Raw genomic sequence first — 13157 nt, 5'->3', positions numbered from 1 at the left:
TTGGTTAGCAGAAACACTTTCAAACTCGTAGAGTCTATTAGGGCCCCAGTGAACTTGATTTTCTGAGTGGGAACCAAGATTGACTTTCCGGTGTTTAGGATGAGACCCAGATGGTTGAGTAAGCGAAGTGTATGTGTAAGTGAGAAAGGACTTCTTCCCTGGACCTGTCCCTGAGAAACCAGTCATCCAAATATGGGAAGACGTGGATTTCCTTTTTCCTGAGGTACGCTATCACCGTGACCATACATTTGGTAAAAACCCAGGGGGCAGAAGACAGACCAAAGGGAAGGACTGTGTACTGAAAATGGCAGTGCACTATAACGAACTGGAGAAATGTCCTGGGGCTCAGGAGAATTGCCACATGGAAATAAGCATCCTGAAGGTCCAGAGCAGCAAACCAGTCATTCTGAGTCAAAGCGGGGAGGGTAGCTGATTGGGTAACCATGTGGACCCTCAGGTATCTGTTATATTTGTTGAGGTTGCAGAGGTCAAGCATAGGTCTTAACCCTCCCTTGGATTTGGAAATCAGGAAGTACCTGACACCGGTGTTCTGGAGGAACTTCCTCTACCACTCCCAAGACCAGCAAAGAGTTGAGCTGCTTGAGGAACAATATCTTTTGAGAAGGGTTCCTGACAAGGGTCAGGGAAGAAGGGGGGAAGTTTGGTCATCTTTTGTATGAAGCAGACAGTTAAATGTCATGTGATCACACCATGTTAATATCAGCACTTCATTATACTGATTAAAAAAATACATGATCTTAATCATACACATTTTCATATGGAATATCATAGTATTTTCTTTTTACAGCTAGAAACCAATACAATGTTATCATCACTACAGAGTAGCTAGACCATTTCAGTCTAGAGCTAAAATGTCATGTCAGTTATCTCACAGGCTTTAATTTTACCTTGTTTAATTTGCCCTTGAGCTGCATTACTGGAAGCTGGTGGGGGAGCCTTCATTTTAGACAAATCTGGGGTGCCTGGCCTAGGAGGCCTAAAAACAAAATGAGACAAAACATTCAAAGCTTATTCTCCAAAAGATATTTATTCTGATTTAAGGTGTCCCATTAAAAGAGTGTCCCATCAAAACACTTTAGTTGCTATTAAAATTAAGGCTTATTAGCAATTCACAGACAATCCTAACTTCTCACCAACTATAACTGAAATATCATCAGTATAATTTATTTAGAATTTGATAAACTATTTAAAAGTTATTGAGAAAACAATAAATACAAATATGTGAGCCTAATTATCACTCTCTTACAACCATTTTATGTGCTGTAACACCAATTAAGTCACACTGGTGTAAAAAAACCCATAACAACATATAACATAATGGATACCCATATCATGTTCATCTAGTGTGGCTGTAATAGGTGTTCAATAGCACAAAGCTATAAAGAGTAACAGAATTAAATAAAACAAATATTGTTTTACAATTAAAAAAAATCAAAAGGCAAACAAGTTATTACAAGATAAGTAAATACACTGAATCCTTTTCATACCTGATTGGACCCTTCTTCATATGGTCTCCAATAAACGTTGCATTAGTCATACTCATCAAAGTATTCGCCAAAGAGATAATAGACAGGAGATGCTGAGTAGTGACTGCACGTGATACTCCATATGTCCCCCTTCCTAGTCCCTCTGTAATGGACATTTTCCTTCCTACTTCCACACTACCATATGATGGTTTGCCTATGGACTGGTTATATCCTGGAAGCATCAGAGACATGTGGCCTCCTCTAGATAGCAGACCAAAGGACACAGAACAGTGCGGTTTAAGCATGCCAAGGCGATCAAGACAAACATCATCTAGATCTTCATTCAAACCCCAGGCATGAAGACAGGACATAAAAAGCTTTGCTGTGTCCATGGTTAGATTATACTCTAATAGGGTTAATGGTTTAGATTTGCTGGAGCGATATTCTGGGTCACTGTCTTCCCTTCTCTGTCTCATTGATTCTTCATCCTCATCTTCATCATCAAGAAGATGTTCTTTTATGTTCTCTTTGATCGTTTCCTTGACTTGCTGGAAGAGCACTGCTGCTCGTTTGCCAGCCAGAAAAGACCCCCCCTTATCAGAACTGCCAGATGCTTTCTGTAAATTCTCTGGGGAAATGAGTGCAGTATTAGGCCTAGAGGCTTCTTCAGTCAGTAGCTGAATAATCAGAGCTTCTACATCAAAGAAGAGCACATGTATATCTGGATCTGTTAGGTTAGTCTTTATGGCTTGAACCATCAGAGAATTGTGTGAATATTTAGGCAAATTCCCCTGCAATTAAAAAAGAAAAAAGAAAAAGTACAGATTAAAATGAAAATAACATCTTCACTTTATTAGTATTTTCAATCTTTCCACAAAGTTAGTTTATAAACATAAGCATCACAGGTAAGAAAAGTTTGAGAACTCATGAGATTTAAAATATGTAATGCAAGTGCCAATGGAAAACGTTATATGATTCCATTTAAGCCACCATACACAAGAGAGGAAACATAATAGCTTTGAAATATCATTGGGCGGGTTTTAGCTTAAATACATGCAAATTTTAGTTATATAACTTCATCAATGAAATACCAATCATTAGTTCACCAGTCACTTCTCATTGGTTCTTTAAATCATGAACCCTAAAAGATAACAGCTATTTTACAAATATAAAATAAACCCATATATTCTGGTCTATTAAATTCAAACCAAACAAAAGAAAGAAAACCTTTGGTATTTCAGACACTAATAAAATTTAAAAAAAACAAGGGGATAATCTAGCCTACTATGCCAATGTATGTGATCAGAAGCTGAAACAAAGTAAAATAGATATTCCTTAAGTTTGCATTTTTCTCCACTGTTCCACCCCTCACCCCCAAAAAACAAACAAATACTACTGATAGAGAAAAGCCAGCAGGGGTGTAAAGAAGAAAGGAATAAACAACACCAACATTGATTTCTAAGTACTATTAGAATTCTATTTTCTCCCTGTAACCAAAGTAAACATTAATTCCTGAGGAAAACACGTTTATATGTTTATATAGCACTTGAATACCTGCTACATCAGAAATGTGATAGTTTCCTTTTAAAATGTCATATATACAAAGGGCAATTGCTAAGCTATTATTCTTGCTGCACAGTTTAAGCAATGGACTGCAATATGTAAGGGTCTGAGGGGGAAAAAAATAAAAGAATTGATATGTGATCAATGTATAGCATTTCTAAAAACCCAAAATGTAGAAAAACTATGGGTGGAGAGCAGTGACTAGTTGAGTAATCAAATTAGGCGGGTTTTTTTGGTACTTGATTGCGGTCAGCTACTGTTTCTTTTTCTTCTGAAAATTCAGTCTTTTGTTATAATTTACAGAATCGTAAGATTTGAGGGGACATGTACCTGTATCTTTGCCTTCATGTTTAAAGTAACTGTCCACTGGGAATACAATGGTTATTTTTCATCATTTAAAATTAAATACCATTACCTTGTACAAGGCTGAGAACAGATAATAAAGTTACCTTTAGCACTTTTGATATCCATCAGATTGAATGGTTTGCTAGAGCATTGCTGCATTTGGTGAGAGCTGGACAAGCAGTGGGGGAGGTTTAGGTTGGATATTAGGAAAAAACTATTTCACTAGGAGGGTGATGAAGCACTGGAATGGGTTATCTAGGGAGGTGGTGGAATCTCCATCCTTTGAGGTTTTTAAGGCCCAGCTTGACAAAGCCCTGCCTGGAATGATTTAGACTATAACAGGGTTCAAAAAAGACCTAGATAAATTCATGGAGAATGGGTCCATCTATGACTATTAGCCAGAATGGGCAGCGATGGTGTCCCTAGCCTCTGTTTGCCAGAAGCTGGAAATGAGTGACAGCGGATGGATCACTTGATGGTTACCTGTTCTGTTCATTCCCTCTGAAGCACCTGGCATTGGCCACTGTTTGGGGACAGGATGCTAGGCTGGATGGAACTTTGGTTCTTATGTTGTCTTTTATCATTTTTCTGTGTTCGTTCATTGGAGAGCATAGTCATGGTCTGATTTCACCCACTGAAAAATAAATCCCACTGACCACACACCCCTAGTTGTAACGTACCACCCCACACTAGCACCCACATAATTCACAATTACAAATCATGCTTGATAGGGATCCATCCTGAAATAAATCTTTCCCGCACTCCCTCTTCTGGCCTTCAAACAATGCCCCTTCCCCCAACCTCATCATCAGAAGCAAGCTCCCCACAGACCAGGACACACCATCTTAAAGCAGCACCAAACCCTGCCAGAACGGATGCAAAACATGCAGACATATCTTCACTACTATGAAGATAAATAACCCCCTCAACACACCTCTCAAGATGAATGGGTCCTACTTATCACAACATGTAGTGCACCTCATCCAGTGCATCAAATGCCCCAACAAGAACTATGTGGGTGAAATCTGACAATCACTGTGCTCTCCAATGAACTCACACAGAAAAATGATAAAGACAAAAACTGAGGAAGAGCTGTGTTGTTCAAAAACTTGTCTCTTTCACAAACAGCTGGTCCAATGAAAGATAATACCTCAACTACCTTGTCTCTCTCATATCCTGAGATCAACACGGCTACAGCACTGCAAACAACATTGAAATTGCCATACAGATCAGACTAACACTCCGTCTAGTCTAGTCTAGACTAGAATAACCTGCCCTTAGTGTAAGTTTCTTCCTAACCAGAGATAGATAGTGACTGGCTTATACGTTTAAGCTCTATATCTCTTCTAACACAAACTGTTGTTCTATTTTATATAATTTTGGATATGCAGAGGCTGGTATCACTGATGGAGGTGGGATTGACAACTTAGTTATATATAAGATGCTATGATAGGCAAAAACAAAGGAAAGTCTTAAAAATGAACATTATCAGTTTGTATCTGATATAATAGAAATACGGGAGCCAGTGGAAAGATGTAAATAGCAAGGTGATGCAATCAATAATAAAGACCCCTATTATTTTTCCCCTCTCTTAACTAAACAGCCTTCTTTTTTCCCACTACTCTTTCCAACTAGAAGTCTTTCAATGTTTCTATCATAAGTTCTTTTGAGGTGAAGCGATTAGAAGTGAATAAAGTACTCAAGGTGAAGGCTTAGTACCAACTTATATAATTATATTCTCAATATTATTTTCTATCCCATTCTTTATACATCCTAACGTTTTGTTTGCTTTTTGACTGCCTCGGTGCACTGAGCAGATATCTTTCTTGTGCTGTCCCCAATGAAGGCTGCATCTTTCTTTGAGTGCTTACAATTAAATTTAGAACCCATCGAGCTGCATGAGTGCTTTACTCCTCCAAGATGCAGTACCTAGAATTTTTCAACACTGAATTTCGGCTTCCATTGTGGTGACTATTTTTGCTATGTTTTTAGGTCCCCCTTGAGTCCCTCTATCTAGACTAACCTAAATAATTATCTAGACTAACCTAAATAATTAAATCTGCAAACTTTTGCAACTTAACTGTTCATTCCATCTCCAGACCCTTAACAAATTTGTTCAACACTGTAAGTCCTCGCAGGGATCCTAGATGCATACCGTTTAACCTTTGGCCAATTTGAAAACTGGCCATTTATTCCTATCCTTTTTCTCTGTCTCTTTGCTCGTTTCTTCTAATCCAAGATAGTACGTCCTTTCAACCCCATGGCTACTTCATTTCCTTTAACAGCTTCTTGTGCAGGACTTTGTCACACGCTTGTTGAAAACTTAGGTAATTGACATCTACTCTTTTTCCTTGCATCACCATTTTGACGTGATCAGGAAATTATAGTAAATTGGAAAGGCATAATTTTCATTAACAGAAGTAATGCTGGTTTGTCCCCCATTATCTCCTGCTCATCTAGGTGTTTTATAAAATACTCTAATTATTATTTCAACCATTCTAATAGATTAGTATCCTTATTTCAGTACCGAATTCCCAAGATCATTCTAGCACCTTTTTAAAAGAAAAGTACATGTGCTATTCCCCCATCCAATAGTATAGTAGATTATTTTAATGAGAGTGCATATTTATGTTAGAAACTCAGGTCACTCCACACTTGAATTCCTTCAGAAGTCTTGTATAAAGATTATGAACTCCTAGTTATTTGGTGCTGTTCATCTTATCAGTTTCTTTCAGAATTTCTTCTTTTGACATTTGTCTTTTGCAGTGCTTCATTTATTACCTGAATGGGGTCATCATCACTACAGCAGATGTTCAGGAGAAGACAGACCTTATCTTCCTCAACTGCTTCCTTTACACTCTGATAAGGCTTATTTGTTTTTGAGATCTTCATCTATTTACTCCACAAAATTCCTCTTAACCTTTATAATTTCCAACTTACATTTTACCTGAAATACTTTATGTTCCCTTCTACTGGCTTCAGTTGGGAAGGATTCACACTTTTTGAAGGATACTGGCTTACTTCCTGAATCAACTTTTCTGTGTTATTTAGGACCAAGTCAAGAGTATCCTCTCCTCTTCTGTGCTCTAGAACTAATGCTAAGAAGCAATCATTTAATGGGTTGAGAAATTGCTTCTATAAACCTTGCTCAGCTGTGATATGTGGCTAGTTGGGGGAGGGGGGAGAGGGATCAAAGTCATCATTATTGCATCTGTATTTGATTTAGTTATATCTTTGATTTTCCTCCACAGTGCACTTTTAATGTATTTTCCTGATTCAGAGGCTGGTAGTACAATGCTACTAATATATTTTTATGATGATGATTTGGAATTGGTATGCATACAGATTGTGTTACATGGTCCTTTCCACTTGAAATCTAATGTGATAAAATTTCTACATAGTCTTTCAGATACAGTGCTATTTCCCCACCACAACCTAATGTGCGCTTCCAATACAGTTTATAATATACAACAAAGTGCCCTGGTTTGACATTCCCTGTATTTCAGAAGTGTCTATTACAATCAGTCTCCATCCAGTCTTCTTTAGCTAGGCATTCTAGCTCACCTATTGTTTTGCTTTTAAGCTTTTTGCAACAATATATAGAAATGTATAGCTTTTATTCTTGACCACATACTTTTATTTAACTCCTTTCCTTGAAGCCCTGTTATTTCTCTGGAACGTACTTGTGATAACAACCTGGACTTTCTTCATTTCGGTTTTAATTTCTGTTTCATTAATACAAAACTGTATATTCAGCAAACCCCTAGCAAACGTCTTTGGGTATGTCTATATTAGAAAAACTACAGTGGCACCGCTGCAGTGACGATACTTACTATAGTAACAAAGGGAGTGCTTCTGTCACTGTAGGAAATCCACCTCTCGGAGAGGTGTTAGCTAGGTTGACAGAAAATTTTTTCTGTCTACCTAGTGGTGTCTACACCAGGGCCTAATTTGGCTTAATTACATTATACAAGGCATACATTTTTTCACAGCCCTGAGCAATCTAGCTTACCTAACTCTGTAAAGTAGACCAGCCCTTAGGGCATATCTACACTACAAACTTCCGCCACCACAAGTTACATCAGCATAAAGCCGCCGCAGTATGCATGGCGCTTGTGTGCATGCATACTTGGCTCTCTGCGTCCGCCCTGCAGTACTCACCAGGAGTGCTTGTTTCAATGCACAGTGCAGTACACCATGGGTAGGTATCCAGGGTGCAACTCGCCACCATCCAGCACACTGACTTATAGGAAGTTTTGGCAATGCATGGTGGGGAAAGAAATGAGTCATGCAGGAGTGACTTGGACAGAAGGGTCAAGTTCACATCATGCAACTTTCTCGACCCCATAATGCCATCTCTGTACCATAATTTTTGTAAATCCCACGATCCCACAAGGGACTTGTCATGGTCCGCCATCTCTGACAGAACAATGGAGCCTGCACAGCTCTGCACTATTGTCACAAGCGTTGCAAACACAGGATGCACAATCCTCTGGTTTTGCAGAGCCGCAAGAAGAGCCTTGAGGAACATGACAATTTCCTGGAGGTCAGATTACTGTGGGACATAGCAAGACCCAATTAAAGATTGTTGCTGGCATTCACAGCGCTCCAAATGGTGGAACACCACTTTTGAGCCTGAGAAATGAGCACTGACTGGCGGGATCGCATCGCAATGCAGGCTTGTAATTATGAGCAGTGGCTGCAGAACTTTTGGATGCATAAGGCCATATTCCTGGATCGGTGTGCCAACCTTACCCCAGCCCTCAAGTGCAGGAACACCAGAATGAGAGCTGCACTGACAGCGGGGAAGGGAGTAGCAATCACACGGAGGAAAACTGCAATGCCAGAAATCATTTTGCAGTTGGAAAATCCACTGGGGGGGTTATTGTCGCACAAATGGGCAGGGCCATTGGTCGTCTCCTCCTACACAGGACTGTGACTTTCGGCAAAGTGCAATGGATGACTTGCAGCAATGGGGTTCGTGAACTGTGGTGGAGCGATTAATAGCACGCATATCCCTATTTTGGCACCAGACCACTTTGCCACAGAGTACATCAACAGATAGGGCTATTTTTCTATGGTTAGGGAAGCACAGGTGGATCATCAGGGACACTTAACCAACATCAGTGTTCGCTGGTCAGGGACGGTGCATGACTCTCGCATCTTTAAGAACACTGGACTGTTCAGAAAGCTACCAGCAGGGTCTTTCTTTCCCACCTGGCAGATGACTATTGGTGATAGTGAAATGCCCCTAGTGATCTTGGGGGACCCAGCCTATGCCTTACTACCATGGTCATGACACCATACACTGGCCACCTTCACAGCACCAGGAGAGATTCAGCTACCGGCTCAGTAGGTGCAGCAAGACAACTGAGTATGCTTTTGGTACACTGAAGAGGCGCTGACGTAGTTTACTCACAAGATTGGATCTCAGTGAGAAAAATATGGTTTAGCTCCCTGCTGCATCTTGCGTATTTGTGAAGTAAAGGGGAAAAAGTATCCATTATGGTGGAAGGTAGAGCTGGAACTGCTGTCGGCTGCGTTTGAACAGCCGGATACAAGGGCTATCAGAAGAGCTCAACGTGGAGCTATACGGTTCAGGGAGGCTTTGAAAGAGCTCTAACAGTGAGCCACAGTAATGCACTGTGCTCACCCCGGTCCTGCAGTTTGGAACTGTTAGGAACTGTGTGGTGCTTGGTGCACATCTATGGAATGTAACAGACAATGCACCCTATTAACTTTGTGGCGCTTGCTGTACATTTATGATTATTACATTGTTTGTCAGGGATTCTATGAGCTCTGTCAAAGTTTACAGTCACAAGTAAGTGGGTGCTTTCAATGCCACCAGTCATTTTGCAAAATACGTTGCGACTTAATAAAGATGAATTATTTTCCGAACAATAGAGTTTTACTATGTAATAAAACACTTCAAAAAATTTCTGTGCAAGTTAAAAGCAAATACATTAAAACCTTAACAAATTTATGTGTAACCCTTTTGGGGTTTAGCGAGGGTGGCCCCTTTAAATCTTTGTCCTGAGTGGGGAGCGTGAAAGGAGGGAGAGCAACAGGGTATGTGTCTGGAGCACCACATAGAAGAACTACAGCAAGCAGCTCCTCATATAGTGAAGCAGCCGAGAACCTGCCCAAAGTCTGGAGCGGCTGACCAGGAACACCCCAGGACAGAAGCAGCACTGTGCCAAGAAGGAATCACCTGAGAAGGACAAACCAGAACTGTATGAGGCAGTGAGTACTGAGGCTTGTGACCTTGCATTGGTAGTAAGAAGGGAAGCTGTAGCTAGCTAGGTGGGTTTGCAGAGAGTGCCAGAAGAGGGAACAAGAAGGGTTTGTCGGGGAAAGTTTAGTGGTGCCAAAGACGACCAGGAACACCCAAGACTCACCACCAGACTGGAACTTTGCCCAGGACTCCTGAACTCTGAGTGCAAATGCATGGCTTGGTGTTTTCCCTTTCAGACAGTGATACCACTGGGCCTGTGTTGAATGTAACACTGTTACCGCTCCCTATGTCTTTCCCCTGTTGTTTTTCTCCATTCATCCCTCTGTGAATAAGTATTTCACTTTCCTAGATTCACTGTACTATTCCAGTGTGTGTGTGTTCACTCCGGGGGGGTTGTATCAGGTGCCCCTGTGGTGGAAGGGACTTTCCCTGCTGTGTTCCTACACACGCCTTTTCTTGGCTGGAGCTGCCTGCAGAGCAGACTCCATCTTGGCAAGGAGGACGCTAAAGTTACATATGGAACAGAGCTTAAAGGACAGGGAAGGAATATTCATGTCCATTTTAGCTACACATACATCAACCATGGCTTTAACAGGTCAGTGTATGTGAAGCTGTGTTTGTCCTTAATGTCCCTCGATGTGGAGTGACAGGGGCAGGAATGTGGGCCCTGATGCCACATGGAATGTTGAGGGAAGTATAGGGAATGTTGCCATTCTCCATGGACTGCAAAGGGAGGCAAGCCCAGGAGTGTTGAAACTGTAGGTCCAGAATTGTCTGCAGCATCAGCGTTTGCGGCCAGAGAAGCCCCATTATGTCCTGGTGCATCTTCCTCTCTGACTCCTTGGCCTTTCTCCTGTTCACTCTTTCCTTCGCCATACAGTTTGCAACATTCATGGATCCATGCCTTCTGTTCATGGTCTGATGCAGCACTGGCTTGCAGGATCTCGCTGAACATGTCACCCCTAGTCCTCTTCTTTTTCCTCCTTATCTGGCTCAAGCATTCCACTGGTATGGAGGGGGAACCCCTCAAGGCTACAATGGCAGCAGCTACAGATAACACACACACAGGTACCATTGTTAGTACAGTCACACGAGAAAGCAGAAGTTAAGATTCAGAATTCCCTTCCCTTGCTCACTTAAAGTTTTAAATAATACAGGCTTATTGACACTTCTGGTTCAGAGTGCCTGTGCACGGTGCCACTCACAGCACCAGGGAAATGAGGAGGGAATTGCTCAGTTGAGTATGAGTATTGGGCAATGACACTGAATACTTGCACCGTTTTCGTAGGCGGTGATGATTTTAGCTAATTTCACTCTGGACGGTAGCAAAGGCAGAGAGAGCACAGCTGCTGCTGGGGTCCCAAAGCCACCCCCAGCCAGCATGCTGCTAACCTGTTTAACCTGCTGAAGTTATCACCGACTGGCATAAGAAAGTGTCTAACCGCAGAGGAAGAAATAAGGCTGTCGTACCCCTTCTCCTGCATCCTGCTATAAATCTTTGGAAGAGGATTGCAGAGTACCTCCGTGAACATTTCAAAGCGATCTCTCAGGAGGATTCACAGGACTTCTGTTTGTACACAAACAAACTGCTCTGCATGGCCCTTATTTCTACAGGGGAACAAAAAGCAGATAACTCCCTCTCTCTCTTTGTTATACCAATACCTTTTCTAGTACGAGCAAATTGATGAAAAGTCAATAGCTGAGTCCTGCTAAACTGGAGACATCACTGTAATGAGAAACACTCTTACCCGAGGATCCTTCCCCTGTGTTGGGCTCACTCATGCTTGACTGCCAGTATAGTCAGTACTGACTGGACTGTGGTGGAGTCTCAAACCCTCCCAGCTGCATGTCCCCCATTCTTCTCCTCTTCCTCCTCCACCTCATCATCACTGTTCATGTCAGGTTCCTGTGATTCTGGCTCCTCGGAGGTATCCACAGTGGTGTGCATGGTGGTGGTGGGGTGTCCACAAAGTATGGCATCCTGCTCTTTCTAAAAACGCCACATCTCCGGCTTGGTACCGGATCAACTGTTGGCCTCCCTGGCCTTCTGATATGCCTGCTGCAGTTCCTTTGCTTTCATGTGGCACTGCTACTGATCCCTGTCGTACCCCTTCTCCTGCATCCTCTGTGCAATCTGCTTATAAATGTCCAATTTTCTATGGCTGGTCCATAGCTGTGCTTGCGCAACCTCTTCTCCCCACAGGCCCAAGAGATCCAGCATCTCCTGTCTACTCCAAGCCAGTGCACATCTGGAGTGCGTATCCAGCATGGTCAGCGGGGCAGTTGTGCACAACAATGGAGAGCTGCTAAGTGTGCTCACCAAGCTGGACAATCAGAAAAAGGCATTTCAAAAAATTGCTGGCCTTTAAAAGGGAGCAGGTCGGGCCTTCTGGACTCCGTGACTCCTGGACAGTGGAGTGCACAATTGTGGTCAGTGTTAGGCATTGTGGGAGAGCTGCTTAAGGACTGCTAGGGTCAACACAGGTGTGTTGCAGTGTTCATTCATCCTGCATTGACCTCAATACATGGACCACGGCCTGTATACTGCAATGATGCCTGCTCAATTGGTGTTACTGCATCGGTGTATTGGGGAGCACAGAGACACATTCACAGTTAGGTCGATGCAAGGCAGCTTACTTCAACCTAACTTTGAAGTGTAGACCACGCCTTAGTCTGACTCAAGTGTTCCTCTGTATCTGGTAGTTTTCCCTCACATCCCTTTCCCTACTTTAAATATTCCCCAAAAAAACCTTTTGTGCCAGCAGTCTAAATAAGATGCTGCCTATCCCATTAGGATAGGCTATCCCTTCCTAACAAAGTTCCCCACCAATTCCTAATAAATGTCAACCATTCTTCTTTCTATCATGCAGCCATCCATGCATTAAGACACTGAAGTTCTCAATCTAGTTGTTCCTGTGCACCAGAAGCAATTCAGAAAAAGCCATTATGGAAGCTCTGGTCTTAAACTTTTCCCCAATCATCAAAATTAATCATTCAGGATCTCTCTCCTATCTCCTGATATCAGTACCTGTACAGTAGAGCCTCAGAGTTATGAACACCAGAATTACAAACTGACCTCATTTTGAACTGGAATTATGCAATTAGGCAGCAGCAGAGACCAAAAAAAAAGGCAAAATATAGTACAGTACTGTGTTAAATGTAAACTACTGAAAGTAATAAAGGGAAAGTTTAAACTAAGATTTGACAAGGTAAGGAAACTGTTTCTGTGCTTGTTTCATTTAAATTAAGATGGCTAAAGGCAGCATTTTTCTTCTGCATAGTAAAGTTTCAAAGCTGTATTAAGTCAATGTTCCGTTGTAAACTTTTGAAAGAATAACCATAACATTTAGTTCAGAGATACAAACATTTCAGAGTTACGAACAACCTCCATTCCCAAGGTGTTCATAACTCTGAGGTTCTACTTTATGTACCATTACTACGTCTTCCTTAGCACTCATTAGAATGTTTTTATAAAAAGCCATGTAAGATCAACCCATTTCTCAACCAGTAGGCAAGTCTCAGTGCTA

At 41.7% G+C, this 13157-nt stretch overlaps 1 protein-coding gene across 2 annotated transcripts in view; it reads right to left on the bottom strand.

Annotated features, from left to right (window-relative positions):
* The window catches only part of WDR7 (WD repeat domain 7), a 329543-nt gene that overhangs the window by 254794 nt on the left and 61592 nt on the right, over positions 1-13157 (bottom strand). For both annotated transcript variants that reach the window (XM_065406020.1, XM_065406019.1), the window contains exons 14-15: positions 1509-2278; positions 909-997 (exon numbers count right to left, since the gene is read on the bottom strand). In XM_065406020.1, coding sequence (XP_065262092.1) covers positions 909-997; positions 1509-2278 — 859 coding nt within the window. The remainder of the gene's footprint in view (positions 1-908; positions 998-1508; positions 2279-13157) is intronic.

The sequence above is a fragment of the Emys orbicularis genome, chromosome 6 (assembly GCF_028017835.1).
Source record: "Emys orbicularis isolate rEmyOrb1 chromosome 6, rEmyOrb1.hap1, whole genome shotgun sequence".
NCBI classification, from domain to species: domain Eukaryota; kingdom Metazoa; phylum Chordata; order Testudines; family Emydidae; genus Emys; species Emys orbicularis.
This window is presented reverse-complemented; position numbering and strand designations above follow the sequence as displayed.